At 46.9% G+C, this 22,324-nt stretch overlaps 1 protein-coding gene across 1 annotated transcript in view; it reads right to left on the bottom strand.

The window, feature by feature from the left end:
- Positions 1-2,194: 2,194 nt before the first annotated feature.
- Positions 2,195-22,324, bottom strand: part of CPXM2 (carboxypeptidase X, M14 family member 2) — a 153,398-nt gene continuing 133,268 nt past the window's right edge. Inside the window, exons 11-14 of the mRNA XM_032175790.2 lie at positions 18,508-18,805; positions 13,796-13,935; positions 11,240-11,339; positions 2,195-3,582 (exon numbers count right to left, since the gene is read on the bottom strand). Coding sequence (XP_032031681.1) covers positions 3,329-3,582; positions 11,240-11,339; positions 13,796-13,935; positions 18,508-18,805 — 792 coding nt within the window. The 3' untranslated portion in view covers positions 2,195-3,328. The remainder of the gene's footprint in view (positions 3,583-11,239; positions 11,340-13,795; positions 13,936-18,507; positions 18,806-22,324) is intronic.

Below are 22,324 nucleotides of genomic sequence, written 5' to 3'. Positions count from 1 at the left end.
GAGGTAAAAAGACACCAAATAAATTCAAAGTATAGATTTTCAATTTCTCAAGTCACATTTTCTGAACATGTTAAGGGAATCCTACAAACAAGGCACCACATGGCAGAGGTTGGCTCGGCTTCACATGTGTTCATGGTGCACCTGCTGCAGTGGGAAGCGGCCCTGCAGGAGGAGTGGGAACCAAGGAGGACGCAGGCCCTGCCCTTGGGAGCTTCCAGACCAACAGTGGAGAGAACCTGAAGTAACACAACTCCTCTGAGAGGCCCTGAGGGCTCTGCAGATTTGTTCAAAGGAGTGAGAAATCACCACGGTCCTGAGAGGGGGAAGGCTTCTGGGAGGAGGTGGCATTTGAGACAGGACTGGAGAGAAGCAGGAGGGTTTTCAGCTGTGAGGAGAGATAATATATGCAGAGGCCCAAGCTGAACCTAGGGAAAGATCTAGGAGGGTAATTCTGGCTGAAAAGCAGGAGAGAAGGCAAGTAGGAGGGAGGTTCTGGGCTCCGGGTCAAGGAAGGTGGTGTGGGCTTGAAGGTCCAGTGAGGAGCCGCTGTGTCATGGAGGGGCCGAGGAGAGAAGTGACTCCAACAGAACAGAGCTTTAGGAATCCAGGTTGTAGGCTCTCTGCCAGAAATCATCGGACGCCACAGCCAGCCTGACCTTTACAGTCTATGAAGCCTGAGGGCTTTACTTTGCAGGAGTAGATGAGAGATTAAAGAGGATGCCTAACCTGAGATCACACACCAAAGAGCCCTGGCCAGCCCTGAATGCAGAGCCCCTGCCTGCGAGCCCAAGGTGCCTACAAATGGGCTCAGTTTGGTGACAAGGCTGCAAGGAGGGTCGAGAATGGCATGGACGCAGTAGGCTGTGTGCAGTAGCCCTGCAAGTTCCAGAGCTGACTACTGGAAATGAGACCGAGCCATCTCGGCACCAAGGGCCAGGAACTGGCTTCTGGGTCAGCATGGCAGGGACTGGACAAATCCACAATCTTCCAAGCAAATGTGGGATTGCTCGGGTTTAAATTGTGGGTCCAGGACATGTCTCAAGGGCCCAGAAGGGTCACCTGCACCGTCGTCTCTTTCACCCCTGCAGCTCCACCTTCTGAACTACAAAGGTGGTTTATAGTTTTAAATGCTTTATAGCACCACCTCCATATCTACTGTTGCGAGGGTCAGATTTTCCTACCATGGGCTTAGTTGAGAGCTGTGTGGTCCAATATGTAGCCTTTAGCCACAAGTGGCTATTAAAAGTTAAATTAAAATTAACATTCTATAATACAAGAAACCCAGTTTTTAAGTTTCACTGACCACCTTTAAAGGACTCAATAGCCACACGTGGCCAGCACTGTGGCATTCGATAGCACACAATAGGACATTTCCATCATCACGGAAAGTTCTATTGGCCAACACTGGCTTATAGCAGGAGCCGACTATGCCTTAGCTTGCAGGCCAAATCCAGCTGCCACCTGTTTTGGTAAATAAAGATGTACTGGAATGCAGCCATGCACATTCATTTCTTTTCTTTTCTTTACTTTTTTTTTTTTTTTTTTTTGAGACGGAGTCTTGCTCTGTCATCCAGGCTGGAGTGCAATGGTGCGACCTTGGCTCACTGCAACCTATGCCTCCCAGGTTGAAACGATTCTCCTGCCTCAGCCACCTGAGTAGCTGGGACTACAGGCATGCACCACCATGCCCAACTAATTTTTGTATATTTAGTAAAGACACGGTTTCATCATGTTTTCCAGGCTGGTCTCAAACTCCTGACCTCAGGCAATCTGCCCACCTCCGCCTCCCAAAGTGCTGGCCCATTCATTTCTGTACTGTATATATCTGCTTTTGTGCTACAATAACAGAGCTGAGTGGTTATGACAGAGACTGTATGGCTTGCAAAGCCTAAGATATTTACTGACCCTTTTAAAGAAAAGTTAGCTGACCCTGAGTACAGATTGTGCAAAAGCTACATGAGAATCTTTTCTCTAAAGATGCTCACTGGCATCTCCAAGAGCCAATAGTGGGTCCCAAACATGTGTCTCTCCTGGGAAAGAGGCAGAGAACATAGTGCTGTCAGCATCAGTGCTGAGCTTAGTGGGGGTGCAGGATGGCCACCCCTAAGCAGGCACTTCGTCTAGGCTGACCAACCTCAGAAAGAGGTAGTGGGGTGGCTGCAAGCTTACCCAGAAAAGCCACACACACCAGAAGGGTCTTACCATTTGCTTTATTTATTTATTTTTTTCATTTTTCCCAGGTCAGTGAGGCAGCAACATTAACAAAAAGTGAGACATACTTTTTTCTTGCAAGATAATTCAATAATTCTTTCCAAACTGATGCTCCACAGATAATCCTAAGAGGTTTTCATTACATTTAGCCTAATCTGGAAGATCTGGCATTCTACATTTCAAAAATAACTCCCAGGCTGATATGAGGCCAACCCATGAGCACTCAATTCCATGCAGGGGCAATACCTCAAGCAGAGAGAGGGCTTCAGACCAGCCCCCTTCTGGCTCTTTCCAGTCCTAGCAGGTAAAAGAGGAGATCCAGGCTAAATTATCTGGCCCCTCAGGAAGGCTGGCACCTCTGGCTCTCCCTACCTGGGGAACCTCCAGGGCTACTGGATCAGCAGGGAGTTTGGGGGTTCTTTATGGACCCAGAATTTGTGCAAGAAGCTCCATGCTTGCTGCCCAACAAACTCCTGAATGATCTCCTGAATGATTTCTCTCCTTTTCTGAACACACTCCTTTGTTGAAAAAGGAGACTAAACAGATTCAAGAGGCTCACTGATGCGCGTTTGGCAATGATGCTATTGTCAAAAGAACACAGAATTTATTTGTAGCAGCTTGCAATGTCCCAGGGCCAGAGAGGGTGGATTCTCTTAGGATGTCTGGGAGCATCTCAAATGGTAACATTTGGGACAGTCCAGCTGGGGAAATGCTGCAATTTTAGCTGTGCAAATTGCAAATGCATGTGGAACCCTTGCTGTCACGCAAACAGGGGAAGCACCAGAATCCTTTTCTATGCAGCCAGGAGGCTCTGAACGGACAGGCTCCCCTCTTTCTCTTTCTCTCTCTGATTCCCAGGTTGGCTTGCTGAGTTCTCTCACTCCCATCAGCTTTTCTTTGCTGCTCTGTCCAAGTTATTTGGATAAATGGGAACAAAGAAAAGAAAACAGCCTCAGCCTCCAGCCTTCCCTTTTGGGACCTGCCTCACAATGCACCCTCTCTTCCAGGCACTTCTTGAATTACAGAGGAAACAACAGTGAGTGAGTCCACTACGGAGCTACTACCAGGTTGGTTTAATTTGCATGGGTCCCAGACGAGTCTCAAGGGCCCAGGAGGGTCACCCACGCTGTCGTCTCTTCCGCCCCCGCAGCTTCAGCCGCCTGGCTGGCAGGCTGACGGGCTGCTTCCCAAACTTCTCCATGATCTCTCGGATCCTGGCCATGTTGGTTTTGCTAACTGTGAAGTCACACCTTGTGGCCCCCATGTCATAGCCAACCATACAGTTCTTGGTGGATGCAGTGAAGCCTTCGGCCCTTGCTGTGACCACATACTCCCCAGGGTTCAGGAGGCGCCAGTAATCCCCATCGTTGGCTGTGAAAAAGAAAACCAGGGGAGATTCAGAGCAGCTCTTGCTAATGCAGATCCCGCCAGCCCTCCTCCAAGACCAGCTCCCTGGGCCAGAGAGAGACTCTCAGGCTGGCAACATGGAATCCTAGCTCCTGCAGATGCAAATTCTTGATGCATTTTGGAAGCCAAGATGTTTTCCTCTCTGAAAGTTGCCTTAATGGTTTCAACAGGGAGGGGAGGTATAGGCTCCCCGCAGTGTCAATACACAGGAGCAAAGCTGGAGAGCCGATCACTAATGCTCTGTGACAATATGAGCCATTCATTATGAACTTGAACTTCCAAACGGTATGCCCTCGCCACAAAATGCCATCTTGAAAAGCCATCAGTGCAGGGCCTCCTGGCTTCCTTAGCATGGCTGCAAGTACACAATTACCATTTTTTAAAGGTGTGGGCTCTTCACTTCTGCAAAGAGAAGGAAAGGACTACAGGGACTGAGGTCAGATGGCCCCGGAGAGGCCCTGGCACTTGTACCCCATTCCCTGGCTGGGACCTGGAGAGACTTGAGAGTTGCAGGGCCATCTATACATGGATGCTGCGGGGCAGAGGAGCCTTGAGACCACATGAGACCCCTGCTGGAGCTGAGGTGGTGCCCGTGCCTCCCAGGTAACTACCGGCCGATTACCTCCCAGGCACCTAATGTGACCTGGGTCCATCCTCAGCTCTAGGCTGGATCCCTGTGGTGGGCGCGGTGGTTCACGCCTGTAATCTCAGCACTTTGGGAGGCTGGGTGTGGTGGTGGGTGCCTGTAATCCCAGCTACTCTGGAGGATAAGATAGGAGAATCGCTTGAACCCAGGAAGCGGAGGTTGCAGTGAGCTGGGATCACGCCACTGCACTCCAGCCTGGGCGACAGAGTGAGACTCTGTCTTAAAAAAAAAAAAAAAAAAAAAAAAAAAGACAGGTTCTAGGCTGAGGTCACTCCTTCCAGAGAGCCTACAGCCTGGTGAGAACATTTAGATCCACAGCATATCGGAGACCATGAGACAGAAAAGGAGACACCAGAGGGCCATCCCGGGGAACACTACCCACACGCAGAAAGATGAGGCGGCACTGGTTCACCGAACCCTCCAAGTGACTCTGTGATGCAGGCTGCATGCTTATTTCCTTTTCTACGTGAGTAATTTGATGCCCAGAGAGGTGTAGTATCCTGCACCAGGTCACACGGCTAGTAATCAGCAGTCTTTCGCTTGTGACAATCTGAATGTCCTGCCCAGTCTAAAGTTTTGGAGCCAGGTAGAGAAAAGGTTGGGTTTGATCAAGTACTAAGTAGGCCCTGGTCAAGGTTTGCTTGTCTTAACAAGTCCTGAAGTCTTCTAACGGATGGAAGAAAACTATCTGTGTGTTTGTAAATATACGTCTCCCACATACACAGATCTATAACACTTTGAAGCATCGTGTTGAAATCATGCACATTCTCATCTCAATTCATCCAAGACACCCCGTGCAATACACCGAGCTCGCAGGAGCACAGGACATGATGGGAAATGAAATGTGCAGGCAGTCCTTTGCCACATGTACATCATTAAGGAGCTGAATGGAAAACAGGACTCCATCTGAGAGGCCCAGGTACACGCTCAGGTGGGCGGCTCCCTGGCATTTCTTGGCGCTGTGTCCTGGGTCTTTTTTTAATGAAATGGAAAGTTCTTCAACTAAATAAAATGCCACATTATACCTCTTCAGGAGCACATCGACAGGCTGAATTATGCCATCAGGTGACTCGAGGCTCGCAGCAAAGTTTGTCTTTGGAGATCTCCCTCAGGGTCCCCACAGTCCCTGACAAGCCCGAGAGAGCCACCTCCTCCACGTGCCCTCCCTGTCCTCTGCCCTCTCCCTGCCACCAGGCAGTATGTCCTTGAGAATGGAAACGGCCTCCGCTTCCTGCCTCGCCCTGTGTTAAAGCTGTAGGCGCCTGAAGAGCCCGTGTTTTCCTCTTCTATGCTCAACATGCGTGCCGTTTACCCTCCTGGATTAAACACTGAACGGGTCTGAACATTGGTTTATCTGAATGGGCTGGAGAGAAGTGAGCGACCAGGACAGCACATGGCTTACTGGCCTGAGAGGCAGAGCATATTAGGTCTCAACTACCAAGGGTGCTCAGAGGGGATTAGTTAAGGCCAAGAGCCTGCCCCTGCCAATAGCTGTTGTGGGGCACTGGACGCTGGAGGCCCCTGGAAGCAAACCTCTCAGTGGGAGCACCTGACTCAATGGCACTTGGAGGTTAAACACCTCAGGGAGGGGGCAGCCCAGGTTCTCACCAAGGGAGGTGTTCAGTAAGCTGAGCAGTGAAAGAAACCCACAATTAATGGTTAGCAGCATAACTGGCTCAAGTTCCTGTTTCTAATAAGAAGCCTTTGTGATTCCCCTTATCCCCACAAAAGCCAGAAGAAGCCCTCCCTGCCCCCTCCCTAGTTCACCCTCTGTGCTGTTGCTGGCCTTCTTATACGCATCATGGTGTTTACTCCCTAAACCTGCCGTTATCTCAGGGCCACATGGAGATGAAATCCAAAATCCTTGGCTGGCCCGAGCCTCTGGGTTCCCAGTTCCTGCCCTCCCCTATTGTATCTCACACCCCTTTGTTCCAGCCATTCTGAGTGCTTTGCAGTGTTGCCTCAAGACACATACCTCACACCTCTGGGCTTTGCATATACTGTTCCCACTGCTGTTCCCAACTCCTTTGCGAGGTCCACTTCCTTTCACCCTTTGTAAAGTCAGGCCTTGCAAGATTCCATTTAAATGCCTAGAGTTCGTTTTTTGTTTTGTTTTGTTTTTTGAGACAGAGTCTCACTCCATCGTCCAGGCTGGAGTACAGTGGCGTGATCTCAGCTCACTGCAACCTCTGCCTCCTGGGTTCAAGCAATTCTCCTGCCTTAGCCTCCCGAGTAGCTGGAATTACAGGTGTGCACCATCACACTTGGCTAATTTTTGTATTTTTTTTTTTTTTTTTAGTAGAGACAGGGTTTCAGCGTATTGGCCAGGCTGGTCTCGAGCTCCTGACCTCATGATCCGCCCACCTCGGCCTCCCAAAGTGCCGAGCATTACAGGCATGAGCCACCACGCCAGTTCTAGAGTTCCTTTTTTAATAATGAAAGCTACTCTTACTAAATTTCAAGAAATTTGTTCTGTCCTTGTGGCCCTGTAAGGTAAGCCCTCTAATTTTTGAGGAGAAATAGACAAGCAGGTGGAGACAGTGTTCCTGCGAGCCTGAGGGTTCACCCCATTCAGATAACGGCTCAGTGCTTAGAGCAAAACCCAACGCAGGTCCTGGGGGCCCCTTCCACATCATTGCACTCCACTGCTCCCAGCCGGCCTCTCTCCAGCCACACAAGTCTTCCTGTTGTTCCTTGATTCTTGACCCTGAGCCTTTGCAATTACTGTTCCCTCCAACTGGAATGCTATTCTTTGCTCTTCTAAAGGCCAGCCTGTGTATGTCCCCTTAGGGAGGGACCCTTCGTTGGCTTTCCCACCTATTTGTAAATATCACTTGATTTATTTTTTTCATGGCACTGATCATAGTGTGTAGTGAACTTTTAAATCTTCCTTTGGAATTATCTCTAGGTCTCCTTCACTAGAATGTGTACTTTTAGAGGCCATACTTGTTTTGCTCACTGCAGTATTTCTAGTCTGGTGCACAGTAGGAGCGCAATAAGAAAGGTCAAAAGAATGAATACAACGATCAGGACTGTGTGTGGGTTCACACAGTCAGAATGAGGGGTGTTGGCCATGTCATCTCAAAGCTTCTACTGCAGAGACATGGATCTGCCTGATGCCCTCATTGGCCTGGCAGGGCACGCTGTCCTCAGTTCTTGGCTGTTTTCCCCATGTCTTCCTTGAGGCTCTCATTTTCTCTGCTTCTGTCTCTAGCCACTGGAAAAGTCTGGAATCACTTACATTATGAAAAGCAGGAGATGCAGTGTTGGGCTGCTGTCCCCATGAGTGCTCAGGTCTGTGTTCAGGGTGAACCTTTTAGGGAGCTGCAGTGGAAGTCAACACATAATGGGCATCCTGGGCATTCATGCACGCCAAGCCTGTCCCGCAGACTCTGGCCAAGCGACGGATGAATGAAGTATGCAGACACAGGTATTTTGCCTGAGCGTGTGGCTAGGGGACTGCACGGCTTAGCACCACTGACGAGAGTGCAGCCCCATAAGCCAGAGACGTTTGTATTTATTTAGTACAGATTTAATGACAAAGGCTTGGAGCAAACACAATTTGTGGGTATTTAACATTGTCGACCTCCCCGAGTAGAGAGCAGTCCTGTGTGCAAATGATCAAAGGTTGGTTTCTGGAGACATAAGTAAACAAATTCATCTAGATAAATTCCTTTACATTCCCTTGTTATCTACCCTTTGCCCTTCCGAAGCTTTCGCAAAACCTCCTGACCTTCTAAGAAGGTTTGCGTCTTTCCTTATAATTTCTCCCGTCACCCTGACCCATCTCCTATACATGGGCAGAAGGGGCAACTCAGGCCTAAAGAATGTCCACACATGAGCAGATCAGTTCAATACCCACCAAGCAAAGGACAGGCATGTGGAACAGTGAGCCGGGTGTCTGTCCAACATACTGATATGCATCTAACTCAAAGCATTCCTACCAGCTTCCCTCCCTGTGGAATTCCATTTAATACCCCTGTTTATTTTATGCAAAATCCATCCCAAAATAAAACTTGTCAGATCACATAAACCTCAGACAGAAATCAAGGCAAATTCAGAGCTTTTCTTGAGAACCAAAAGATTCTGAAACAGAATAAAGAGCCATGTGTAAAGTATGGAGTTTATCTCATAGTGTAAAGTATGAGAATACACTGGGAAATTATTTATAGAGGGGAAAATCAAGGGAGGGAGATGCATTTCCCATTAGCTCATCAAAACTGTCTCCTTGATTGCAGGGGCTTGAAACTCAGCGCCCATTAGGCAAAGTATTCTATCTTGGCTTATGAGGCCCCAGGGTCTTTTTATCTCCCACTCAGTTCAAAACTCCCACATTTTCTCACATTGCGTACAAAGCACCAGATAGTCAAGGAATGTTCTAGGCTCTTTTAGAATTATCATTTCAAAGGAGCTTCATTTATAATGTTTAAAATACAAATCCTATGCAGAACCACATCATACAGCCTTTCATGCAAATGATCACCAACACTCTGCGTGGTCTCTGGCACATTCCAGCTATGCAATCTACATTTGCTGAATTAATTAAGGAATAGTGAATAAATATATGAAAAAAATGAACACCTATGAGGGGCTACTACGTACAACATTCCATGGCATTCAGTGTGAAGCCTCATGGTTCATGGCTATAAGATCGGTGACAACTGGTAGAAATGTTCAGAAAATATTATTGAGCAAAGAAATCTGTAACTAGATGAGAAAAATGCAATTTATGGCATTACACAGCAATCTACTATTTTTGTGGCATTTTAGACACATTTCACCCATTTACATATTTGGTCTTTTATGCCAGGCCCACTGCTAGGGAGCCTGGCAATGAAGGATACATGGGCCAGGTCTGAACCCCAGCCTCACCTCATCCTAATGTCCCAAAATCTGCTTCCTGGCAGGTGGAATGGGATCTTTTGTTGGCATGACAGGATCATGGGAACAGTTTGCAGAGAAGGAGCCTCCCCTCCCTGTTCAAGAAAAATGGCATGGAAATAAAGGAAGGAGCACCAGATTTGAAGTCTCCAGTGCTTGGCTCAAATCATAGCTCTGCCACTCACTGGGTAATCCTGGAACATCATGGACTGTTCATCCGCCCATTCACCAACAAGTATTTATCGAGCATCCACTGCTCAGAAGTGGCCAGGCAGGGTGCTCGTAATACGTTGAGGAACAAACCAACAAAACAGTCAAGGGCTCCTGACCTCGTGGGGGCGAAGAGACAGAAACAAATCATGAGCAGAGTACATATGAGCCTGTTACCTGGTGTGTTAGAAGGGAGACATGCCACGGGGAAGGGACAAAGTTGGGGCAGGTAAGAGGGACCAACAGGGCAGTGGGGAGGTGTGCTGTGCTCGTAGGGGTCAGGGTTGGCTGCACTGAGATGGTGACGTCTGAGCAAAGACCTGAAAGGGAGGAGGCAGGAACCCAGGGACCCCCCAGGGAAGAAGGTTCAGGTGGACAGAGGCGCCGCAGTGATGACCCCCTGTGTAGCTGTCAGTCCACGGGGAGCAGTGGGAAGTCAGATCATGGGACAGTCAGCCCTGTTTGCCTAGGACAGGGGTGGGAAGTGGGACATAGCATTTTCAGTTTTAAGTGGGGCATCCCAGGTCATGACAGCCCTGTGGCACAAAAGAAAAACCTGGACTTGTCAAGCACCTTTATTTTCATATCACTTTCTATCCAGCAAAGAACAGGGCAGAGTCCTCTGGGACCCTGAGGGGCACCTGCAGGGCATCTTCCAGCCCACCTGGGGGTCGGAGACCTGAAGCCAAACCCCACTTACCCCTTAACCATCAGTGGGTCACTGCCCTCCTTGAGCTTGTTTTTCACCTGAATAAGTGGGAAAGAATGGCCTGTCTCCCTCAAAGGGATAAAGTGAAAACAACTGAGAGAAAGCACGTATGAGCGTTCTTTGAGAACAGATTGTGTGGGGAACAGCTCCTTGTTCCTGCTGTTGCTGAGTGATCCAGAGGCAGCCTTCTGCTGTCCTGACATGGTATGGCCACTTCATATTTGGTTTATAAAACCCTGGGTCTTACAATTTCTTTTCTTCCATAGCAAAGAGAGTTGGAATAAGATGTCAGCACTGCCTTTTAGAGATCATCCTCCGACCCTCAGATTATCCAAGTTCCTAGAATTTTGTACCCTCCATTCAAAAGGGAATCGTGTGTGCTAACCCTAACTAGTTAACACCATCAGACACTCATCCCTTCCAGTGAGTGGGAGCTGAGTCTCCCTGATGCATTTCATCTAATGACAGCATCAAGAAAATACAATTTATGTGAGGAATGATGGAGTTAAATGACAGAGTTAATACAAGAAAGCTATTAAGAGAGTGGCATATAGGAGAGGCCCACGTTTATTGTTACTGTTATTCTTATCCCACCCTTCACATTACAGACACCTAAGTCTTCCTAAGACATCATGCTCAGTGATTTCCTGTGCTTTAATGGAAAAATTGCATCCTCTCTGGCCAGTCCCAACCCACCCCTCCAGCTGTCCTCTTGCTGCTGGTCCCTCCAAACTCTCCACTCCTCCACAAGTCGCCCAGTCTACGGCTTCTCCCTCTCCGGAGCAGCCTGGCTCCCTCGCTCCCTGGCCCCTCTGCACTCATGGACACAGGCCACATTCCACCTGGTCTGAGAGCTAAGCTGCCTGCAGATGCAACAACTCCATAGAGACAGAGCTGCTTCCTCAACTCCTTAGAAACTTCCACTGCACCTGGAGGTCAGCTGGCTGCTGCATGACCATCCTGTGAAAGGGACAGCGAGCAACCAGGAAGCACCGGCTGAAAACCTCCCTTTCAAAGGTCTCTTGAAAAGTGGGAAATTTAGAGGAAGGAGACTGTAATTTGGCTCTGAGTAAGACGTTTCTGGCAGTCATTTCATGATTGTAACCCAAGTAAAATACCTAAAAAAAAAATGGGTATTTCTTACCAAGAGACAGTCTGTACACATTGGCAATTACCTGTTCGGATGTCATGGTTAATGCCTTCTATGGAGATAATGGCATTTGGGATTCCTTTTCCATGTGAATCTCTCACCAAGCCTTTAATGCCACGATGAACCTGCTCAGCGAACATGAGACACAGGGTGAGGTCACCGACCAGCTCTGGATACAACCGACACAATGGAGTGGGCTGTCAACCCGCCATTGGCCGGTTCCCACCAAGAACTCACACAGCACCACGTCTTGCTCAGAAGGCTTGGAACCGAAAAGCAGGTTCATTGCTCGCTGCATTGTCGGGTTCAATTAACAAGGGCGAGATCTTAGTGTAAGAAAAGTGAACTTGTTTCTAAGCATTAGGGAAGCATCCTGCTTTAAAACGTGCCACTTCTCCTTTGGAGCAAAAAGCTGATACTTTTATAAGGGGAGGGGGCTAGTGAGCAAGGGCAGGGGTCCCCCTGCTAGCCTGGTGTCTTATCTACCAGACAGTTGAGTTGGCACCTTCCTGGGCAGAAATAAGTTGTAAAAGTGGCCAATGGGCATGCTTTCGGCATGCCTCCGAGGCCAGCCCCTGGAGGTGGGCGGTCTGCCTTGGAGCACAGATGAGCTTGCCCTGCAGGGAATGTCTGCTGAGGGGGAAGTGACAGGTTATTTTGCATTTCAAAAAGGGCTAAGTGGGAAGCAGGGGAAAGGAGAAAGGAGGAAAGAAGAGAAAAAAAAACAATTAAATTATCTCTTAGAAAAATAGGAGTCCTTGGGTTATGGGCTCGCCTGGCTCTGTGTGGATTTGGAATGTAAACTTCTGCATTTCTTTTGGGTTCTTGCACCAGAAAGTCTTCCATTAGAATGTCCAGAGGCTTAAAAAATATTAGGATCCGAGACGGTTCACAGAAACACATTTACTAAAAACTGAAATTTAATTTTTATAGGCACATTTATTTTGACTTTGTGGGACTTGCTGACTTAAAAGTCAGTGGGAAAAGAAACAATTCAAAGAAACCTTCCTATAGATGACAACTCCATGCATAGACCCTTCCAATGACTTAATTGTGTCATGCGATGCACTCAAACCTTATGCCTCAGTTTCCCTACCTGTAGAATGATGTGCCAATCCAAGGTGACATTCCATCATTACTAATGACTTTATGCATATTTCAAGGACTGGGCATTTTATCCATAGGAAGTCCTTTGGCTATGGCATCATTACTTAAGACTGATCAGGTTGTTACCGTCAAGTCCTTCTCTTTACAGGGATGCAAAAGAGAAAGAGCCTTCTCTTACCAAATTCCAGGGTGGGAACAGGAATTCCTTGGGTGAGAGGTTCCCCTAAGAACGAAAAAATAGACTCACACCCTTCTGTGCCAGAGAAGCTCACTGGGGGCTGGGTCTCCCAAGACCATCATGGGACAGAGTCAGATGCTAAATCCTGGTGCCAACCTCTGCCCCCTGCGCAGAAGTGCAGCCAAAAGTGCCAGCCAAAGCCATGGGATGAATGTGCCTTCTGACTCCTGAACACAACCCATGGAAGGGGAACCTTGTGTCCAGCCTCAGGGTCTTACTTCCTAATGGTTGGAGGTTAAGGTGGAGTCAGAATTAACACTTAGAAAAAGCAGGAGCCCTGAGGCTTGACACTTGTTTCTCTTTAATCCATTACTTTCCAGTTAGCCTGTTCCTTAGTGGGGCCTGGATATTGTTTGGTTAGTTGCAGAACTAGAACTGGTGAATTCACTAATGCGGCAAGATGGATGTGTCTTTGACAGCCTACGGCAGGGAGGTGTCCAAGGTTCTCAGTGGAGGCAGCAGCAGCCCCTCCCCAGCTGGGCAGCAGAGCCCAGCGGTACTTGTTAAAGCTGCTCCCAGGTCATTCACCCTGCCACCTGCAACAGTGACTCTGAAGGCCTGGGAGGGTGTTAAGGACTCAGTTGTGTCCCCACCCCACCCCGACCCCCGTATTCATATGTTGAAGCCCTAACCCCAGTATCTCAGAATGTGACTATTTAGAGACGGAGCCTTCAAAGAGATAATTCAGGGAAAATGAGGCTGTTAAGGTGGCGTCCTCCTAAGAAGAGGAAATTTGGACTCATACACAGAGGCGCATGCACAGAGGGATAACCACCGCATGAAGAGGTGGCAAGACGGCAGCCGAGGAGACAAGCCTCCAAGGACACCGACCCTGTGGGCAGCTTGGTCTCGGACTTCTGGCCTCCAGAGCTGCAAGTCTGCCTTGTAAGCCACCTGGTCTGCGGTGTTTTGTGATAGCAGCCGGAGCGGACTGAGACAAGGGGCCTGGGCACATTGGCTCAAACACATAGCACCTGTTCCCTGCAGAGCAGCATCGGAGAGCTCAGGAACCAGTCCCAGTTGCTCCAGGCCAGTGGGGACAATGACCATTGGTTTAGAGCTCTCTTCCCTGGGGCCTGCTCGAGTATCAACACACAGTGGCTCCTCGCAGCACTGTGCTGGCCCAGGATGACGGCCAAGGTCTGAAGCTCTAATTCCATCTCGTACTTTCAGCCACCTCGGCAGCCTCATCCCCCAGCTAGTCCCCCTCATCCCAGCCACACACCCGCGATATACCTGCTCCATGAACACGATCAGGGATTCCCGGTTATTCTCCCACTCCTCAGGCAGCTGGCTCTCATGTGGGTATTTATCACAGCCCACGTAGATGGACAGTTCGAAGCAGTTTGTATGAAGGTAGCTGAAATCGTTCAGACCTGCCAAGCCAACCGGACAATACTTTAACTGAACAATACTCAAAATGGCACTGGGGAATGGGACATAGGGGGCAGCAGGGATGTTTAAGAACATTTGGAAGGCCTTGTTTAAACAGGGAGATATCAAGTATCTACTATAGACAAAAATTTGCATTAGAGCAAATGTGTGTGAGTTAGAAAAAGTTTGGAGAGAAGATGCAGCCGGAATGGTTTGTGGTGAGGACAGACACATGGCAGTGTGTCTTTGACAAAAGAAGAACTGAAGTAAGTGCTATTTAGATAAAACACTTTATTAAAGTAAAAAAGTTTAACACTCCATTTTTGGAGTAAAGCTATCATTCATGAACACTATAGGTTTTAAGTGTTTGATTAAGTTTATCTCTACAGTTATGCTGTCTCAGCTATAGCTCTATGACAGTTTTCTATTTTGATTCCAAAAACTGCGATCCTTACCACTGTTTGCCAAGTGCCTCCTATAAGCCAGGATCTGTCCTGAGCACTCTGCAGCCATTAGGTTACTTAATTTTCACCCCAAACCCAGCAGAAGTAGGCAACACAGCACAATTTTACAAATAGGAAAGTTGAGGTTGAAAAGGGGAAGAACAGTACCCAGGACCTTGTATGTGTCTGGAAAGGGCCAGAGTCAGGGTTTGGGCCCAGGTCTGCATGGCCCTGCCCACGGCTCCAAATAGAGCATGCCTGCTTGGGGGCTTGTGGGCAAACCACTCTCCCAGTACGCCTGAAAGCAGACAAGCCTCTGCCTCCTGGCATGATGACAGCAGGACAGGAAGCCCCAGCGTAATGTGCAGTTGGTGTCTGGACTCATTTCATGGGCCACTGTTATAATGCAAATTACCACCGAATGGTTGACTTAAAGCAAAAGAAATTTATCCTCTCACAGTCTCAGAGGCCAGAAGTCTGAAATCAAGGTGTCTGTGGTCCCTCCAAAGCCTCTAGAAGCGGGGGCCTCCTCTAGGGGAGGAGCCTTCCTTGACTCTTGCAGCTTCCAGGGGCCCCCTGGCATTCTTTGTCTTGAGGCCGCGTCACTCAGCTCTCTGCCTCTGTCTTCACATAGGCTTCTCTTCTGTCTTGCTTCTGTCCCTTACAACGACACTTCCCACTGATCTTAAGGCCCATCCAGGTAACACAGGGTGACCCCATCTGGAGACCCTGAATATAATGATACCTGCCAAGACTCGTTTCCAAATAAGCTAACATTCCCAGGCGTGGGGTTTTAGAAAGCAGACATCAGCTTCTGGGGAGGCCGCCATTCCACCCTCTATGCTATTCAACATTTGTGAAATAAATAAATGAGTGTTTGACGGCATGAAGTACCAGTGGCTTCCTTCCCAACATTTTTGTTTTTGAACAGGATGATGATTAGCAAGCTGCGCTCTGCACGACTCACCCAGTAGAAGGCCCCTCTGACCACCCTCCCTGGGCTCCAGGGTCAGGGTCACAGAAAGCAGGAGTGCTCTGTGCCTTGGACAACTTTCCTTCATTCTCACTTAGTGCACCAGAAGGAACTCTCTCCTGCGATGCTCAGTATCAAAACCATGGCTTTGGGGTGTCAAGAGCAACTCTATCAATCTGCTGCCTGGTCACGGAAGTCAGAGGCAAAATGGCATTAAGTATACAGCCACCCTCTACCCAATTCCAGATTCCAACCATTCACATGTCATCAGCAACAGGCCTCTGATCAAGCCTGTGATGAAACACAGTGAGCGTGTTTGCAGTGAGAGCAGTGGAATAAAAAGGGTGGGACAGAGCCAAGTCAATGGAAAATCCTTCACGTGGGCCCTGGTCTCATTGAAGGAGACTGGTCAAAATTCCTTCAGTCAAATCTACAGTATGGAATTACAGACAGTGCAAGAAGGCCAGGGGGCAACAAACCACCAGGGAGCACAGGTTTCAGCTTTCCGGGAGGGCTGAACACCTGTCTGCAGAGAAAATGATTGTCACTTCTACCATTTTAGTCCTCGTAAGCACTGAAATAAATGCGATATTTAAACATTCTGGAGTGAGCCTGCCATTTTGCAATATGTGTCTTCAGAGCATAGGAAGCTTTAGAAGAACTGGCAAAATGAGAAACCAGAGGGAGGTGGAGAAGCTTGGGCCATGCTGTCTTGCTGCTGCCTGCCAGCCTTCCAGAGTGTATCGCCTTGCTGAGAATACGTGGCCAGAGAAGGGCTTCAAAAGCAAAATGTGACTTCCTGTCTGAAGTGTGTGAACAAGGGGCCATGACACGCCCCAAACAGTTCTTCACAAGCCTTCGGTCCTAGTTGGGGTGGTGAGACATTCCTTTGTGTTCTGTCCCTGACTGGCATCCTTCTTTTGTCACCAGCTTCAGCAGGGAAGGCACAGCCGCATTCCTTACAGCTCTGTGCATCTGATGCGACCACAACACCTGCCTTCACCGTGGAGGAGAAGGAGCAGGGTTGCAGGAACAGAAAAGGTCACAGGAGTCTGAAGTGAAAGCACACACACTCCAAAAGATGTGCATTTCAAAATGTATTAACCCTAGCTCTCAACTGGGCCACTCCCCATTAACTAGTGCCTGGCAGGGCACAGCTAATGAGTGAGAAAAAAATGGAACAAAAAGGCGGAGGGGGGGTGGGGGAAAGGAAATTACAAGTCACATTTCATTAATCTGCAAAGCAATGAATCTGCAGACTTCATCACACTGTCAGGAAGATGAATGATTAAAAAGGCTCAAGCTACCACATGGCTCTGCCACAAAGTCCCAGAAATAATGGAAAATATAATGGATAGAAAAAAAATCAAATGCTACCTATGTGATTGTGTGGCAGCCACCTTCGCAAAATGTTACGAGTGACCAACACTGGGGAATCCAGGTGTGCCCATGCCCAATTTAGTCACAGCAGCCATAAAAAATAAACAGGCATTTTACTTAAAGCTTTTTGTAAGTGGGTTTTTAGGGCTAGAAACTTGAAAAGCAAGAATGTTTTTTGCCATTAGGAATTCTTCTTGATAGACAGAGATTTGTATTTTTTTTTTATTTCATACAAGGTAAAACCATGATGGATTTAGATAAAATGCCTCTGCTTGGTCTGTAAAAGGCAAAAACATCAAGCTTTCTGTACATGTTTTAAAATGGCCAGGGAAACAAGTATTTCTACTTTGATTTTCTTTTCCCAAGGGTGGGAACATACTTGAAAAGTATGTGAAGGCTGAGTTTCTAACAAAGTCAAATAATATTAACACTTATCAATACAGTGAAACCGACAATAAGGATGTGCTCATATGAGGTTTCACAGCAGTCGTGTTACTGCAGAGGGGAGTCCGCAGGGGATGGGAACTTATCACGACTGTTTCTGTGAGCCACACGTCAAGCACATCCACATCTTCCACCTGCGTAATCCTCACAGCTTCCTAGAGGGAGCTGGTACTACCACCACCATCCTCCTCCTCCTCTTCATCATCATGCCTGTTTTTACAAATGAAAAAGTGCAAGGGTTCAGAGAGGTTAAGTAACTGGCCCTGCATCACACAGCAACTAAGTGACAGAGTGGGATTTGAACCCCCAGTCTGACATGAAAATATTTTGCAAATTCATCATTGTCTTGACCAACCCTCACAAAGGGAAGGAAACAAGCAAGAAGCATTATGCCTGGGGTCCTGCAGCCAATGCAGAGGGACTTCGGATGGGACATCCTCGTCTCTCCTGGCTTAGGGAACAGCCCTGAGACAGGAAACAAAGTGCCTGTCCTGACATGTGGACGGCGGGGCCCTCTAGCTGCTGTGAAGGAATTTCTGAAGCCTCTCCTGGGAGCCTCTACAGTCCTGAGTGGATGCCAGGAGCAATACTTTGAATTTCCCATGCAGCACACAGTCGGTGTTGACCGCGGGCTGTGGGTATGAGTGTGCCGGGCCGGCCTGCTGGCCGCTGGAGGACAGCAGGTATGAATGGAACCGTCCTCACCACAGGTTCAGTCTGCAGCTCAGAATCCCTTCACAGCTGAGCTTGGAATGGATGCCTGGCCCCGCTGTGGGTTTACAGCACAGCACATCACCCAAGAACAGAACAGCTCTTACAGCTAAGAAAAACCTGGGCTCGGGCTCCAGCGCCAGCACCAGCCAGCACCAGCATGCTCTCCATCCCTTCTCTGGGTGGGGGTTTCTTTTTACTGTTGTCCAATATTGCCATTAACTCCAATTTTACCCATCTCTGACCCTATCAAATCTGAATCGCTTGGAGGCTAAGCACAGGCCATGGAGTCGGAGACCCCAGCTCTGTGCCTTTCTTGTTCAAGCAGATCCCTTTGGGTCTCCAGCCCCAGTTACCTCCTTTGTGCACTGGAAAGTGAGACTGGGGTAAGGATGGAAGGAGAGCCTGAGTGCTGCGCTTAGGAGAGAGTGCTGCGCTTAGGAGAGAGTGCTGCGCTTAGGAGAGTGCTGCGCTTAGGAGAGTGCTGCGCTTAGGAGAGTGCTGGCAGGTCCTAAGTGCTCCACCGTGGCAGCCACCACTTAGCGATACCAGGAGGGCCAGGAGGAGACCCCTGCAGTGTCCTCCTGCACCCGCAGCCCACTCTCCCCCAGAGAGAGTCTTACTTCCAGCGACAGTGTGCCAGGAGGCCCCATTGACAGTGCCCTCCTCCTTCTGGAAGTCCTCCGTGTGGCACACCCTCCTCCGGGCGTCCGTCATGAGGCGGTGCGTGGAGGCATAGGAGTAGGCCAGCCAGCGGAACACGTGGTCGTCGGGAGTGGGGGTGTGTTCCTGCGTCTTCCAGGGGGACCGCACCAGGTCGTAGGGGTACGCCACCACCAGCTCGCCACCCTGCAGGTTGCCGCCCAGCACAAAAGGGATTTTTTCCATCCAGGCTATGACTGCTCTGGTCTCGGCGGCCACCTGTGAACATCCCAAATGGACGAGTAAAATGAGCAGGAAGTCGTTTTCTCTCCCCAGCTGTCAAACAGGGACACAGTCAAAAAAGCAGTGCTTTTGTGGAATAAGCTTAGTAAAGTTTAGAATTTCAAAATCAGTTCTGAGAAAACGTGAAGGAGACTTAGAAAGACTCATAAACCAATAAAAATGAATGGGCTTTGTTTGGATCTTGATTTAAACAACCTTGGGGAGGGGGGAATAACAGGGGAAATGTGAGCACTGACCAGATACTTGACAATATTAAGGAATATTTTATTTTGATATAATAACGGTAATGCCTTATGTTTGTAAAAGAGTGCCTTTATTTTTTAGAGATACCTACTGAAATCTTTACAAAGGAAATGCTATGATGCCTGGGTTTAGCTTCAGTAATCTGGGGGAGGAGGAGAAAGAGAGGGAAGATGTGGATGAAACAGGAATTGGTTAAGTGTCGGAGCTGAGATGGGTCCATGGCGATCCTGGGCAGCTTCCTCCCTAATTCTGTATGTTTGACATCGTTTAACAATAAAATTTAAGAAAAAAAGAAAATGATGTTAAAAGCTAAAATTTTAAAGTTTGATATGGTCAAATATTTTTCAGTGAAACAAGTATTTATCATAAATTGCTAATCCCTGTGAAGATAATCTCAGCAAGATCAAATTGACAATGACAAAGAACAGACATTGGAAATCACACCATACAGTATAGAAAACTGAGTAAGGGATGAAATGGACTTGGGATTCATTAAGTTTTGTTGTTTTTGTTTAAACACATCAGGGGCCCTGGATTGGACCAATGAGAGAGTTTAGTTCATTGCACAGTATCACTGTTGGTCTGTGCTTGGTCCCCCTCTGGTTTTATTTATTTATTTATTTCAGACGGAATCTTGCTCTGTTGCCAGGCTGGAGTGCAGTGGCACGATCTCGGCTCACTGCAACCTCCACCTCCCGGGTTCAGGCGATTCCCCTACCTCAGCCTCCTGACTAGCTGGGACTACAGGTGCCCACCACCATGCCTGGTTAATATTTTGTATTTCAGTAGAGATGGGGTTTCACCATGTTGGCCAGGATGGTCTCGATCTCCTGACCTCATGATCCACCCGCCTCAGCCTCCCAAAGTGCTGGGATTTCCTTCTGTTATTTTTTTCAATATGGAAAACACCTGTGAACCCACTATCCAACCACAGACCTCACTAACAATTTCTGTTGTGTGTACCTACACTATCCTACCTATCCACCCTCCTGCCTTCCACTTGGAGGCACCCACTGTGTCCTAAGTGATATGATTCTCATTCTCTCTCTTTTGTTTTATCCCATATGTGTATACCTGAAAGTATATTGTTTGGTTTTACTTGCTTTTGATCTAAAAAAAAAAGGCAGGGGCGGAGGGGTGCAACTATATTGCTGGTTGCCTTCTGCAATTTCTTTTTTCCTCCCACTCAATTTTGTGGTTCCCAGATTCATCCTGTTGTTGAATAAAGCTATTTCCAGGCTTTTTTCACTTCAATATGGCGATCTCATTTAATGTATTAATACCTATTCTTAGATGACGGGCATTGGTAATTTTCAATCTTTTGCTATAACAAACAGTGTTGCTTTGAACTTTCCTTTATTGTCTTCTGGTACATATATGTTGGAATTTATCTTGCACATATCACCAGAAATGAAATTGCAGAGGCACAGGATATAGAAATATTCTACTTTACAAGATAATCAAATTATTTTCCAAAATCATCATGCCAATGTATACTCGCCCACAATGTATAAGAAATCTACTGTCCCGTATTCCCTCCCACACTAGGGCCTTTTACTTTTGCCAGACAATGGACATATAATGTTCTCTCATCTGCGTTTCCTTAGTACTAGTGAGGTAGAACATCTTGTCATGTTTATTAACGCTGTTTCCTCCTCTCTTATCTTTTGTCCATTTTTCTACTGAATTGTTTATATTTTTATTATTTGTTATTCTTCAGCTTTTAAATTTTCAACTTTCTCAGTTATGTAATTTATAAATAGCTCCTCCCAATTTTTAGCTTGTAACAGTTTTTCAAATCTTTTGATGAACAGGCTCTCTTATCTCCATGTAGTCGAATTTACTAATCTTTTATGATTAATGCCATTTGTATCTTACCTAAAATAGCCTTCCTTACATTAAAAGCTATATTCAAAATTTGGCGAGATAGTATTGTGAATAATTGTTAAATTTTGTCAAACACACCTTCCTATAGACAAATCACTTCATATTATTTCTTTGTTTCCTATCATTTCATTGATTTTTGCCCTTGCTTTTTATTTATTTTATGTATTTTAATTTTTTTTTGAGACAGGGTCTCACTCTGTTGCCCAGGGTGGAGTGCAGTGGCACAATCTCAACTCACTGCAACCTCCACCTCCCAGGTTAAAGCGATCCTCCTACCTCAGCCTCCCAAACAGTTGGGACCACAGTGGTGCACCACCACACCTGGCTAATTTTTGTATTTTTAGTAGAGACAGGATTTCACCATGTTGGCCATGCTAGTCTTGAACTCCTGACCTCAAGTGATCTGCCTGTCTAAGCCTCCCAATGCCCTTGTTTTTAATCTCCCTTTCTTTGGGTTTCTTCTCTTATTTATTTATTTATTTGCTAACTTCTTAAGTTAGTTAACTTTCAGCCTTCTTTTGCAATATAATAACTTAAGGTTATAAATTTCCCTAAAGCACTATTCTTTGCTGTAATCCACAAATTTTCATATGTAATATTTTCATTATTATTCAGTTCTAATTATTTTTTAGTTGCCAGTATTTTTTCCTTTGACTTATTCTTTAGAAGTTTTTTATTTTCTAAATACCTGATGAGGTTTTCATTAATCTTATTACAGCCGTCTAGTTTAATTGTATGGTGCTGAGACCAAGGTCTGTCTGACACCTCTTCTCTGAAATTTGTTGAGATTTCCCTTATAAGCCCAGTTTATCATCAATTTTTTAAAATGTTACAGGATTATTGAGAAGAATATTATCTAATCATTGGTTATAGAATTCTTATACATCCCTTATGTCAAACCTGTTAGCCTTGTTATTCAAATCTTTATCTTTGCTGATTTCTTATCTATCTCATCTATCCACAATTGAGAAAAGTTTTGGTGACGATAGAATTGTGTAATTCTCCCTGTAGTTCTAGTTAACAAGCTCAAATAACTAAATTCTAGTCTACAAGCAAAGACTGAACATCCAAAGACTCTGTATAGTTGTGTTAAAAGGATTACTTAGTTCTTATAACCTAATGGCTAAGAAAGCTGGCAACCAAATTCCAATTTTGGTCTAAGTGTTTCCAAAGTATAATATAGCTTGAAATCTCAACTTTGCCAGGTGTCATTAGGATGTTAGGTGGAAAAACAAACAAATGAACAAAAAACAACAAAACAGGTTCTGTGGGAAACATGAGAGCAGATTTAGAAGATAGAAGACTCAGGGTCCTCCCTAGTCTCCTGCCCGCTTCAGCACCCTTGGGTATCCTAACTGAACCAAG

The sequence above is a fragment of the Hylobates moloch genome, unplaced genomic scaffold (assembly GCF_009828535.3).
Source record: "Hylobates moloch isolate HMO894 unplaced genomic scaffold, HMol_V3 SCAFFOLD_3, whole genome shotgun sequence".
In the NCBI taxonomy this organism is placed as follows: Eukaryota; Metazoa; Chordata; class Mammalia; order Primates; family Hylobatidae; genus Hylobates; species Hylobates moloch.
Note: the sequence above shows the minus strand (reverse complement) of the source record. Positions and strands in the feature narration are given on the sequence as shown.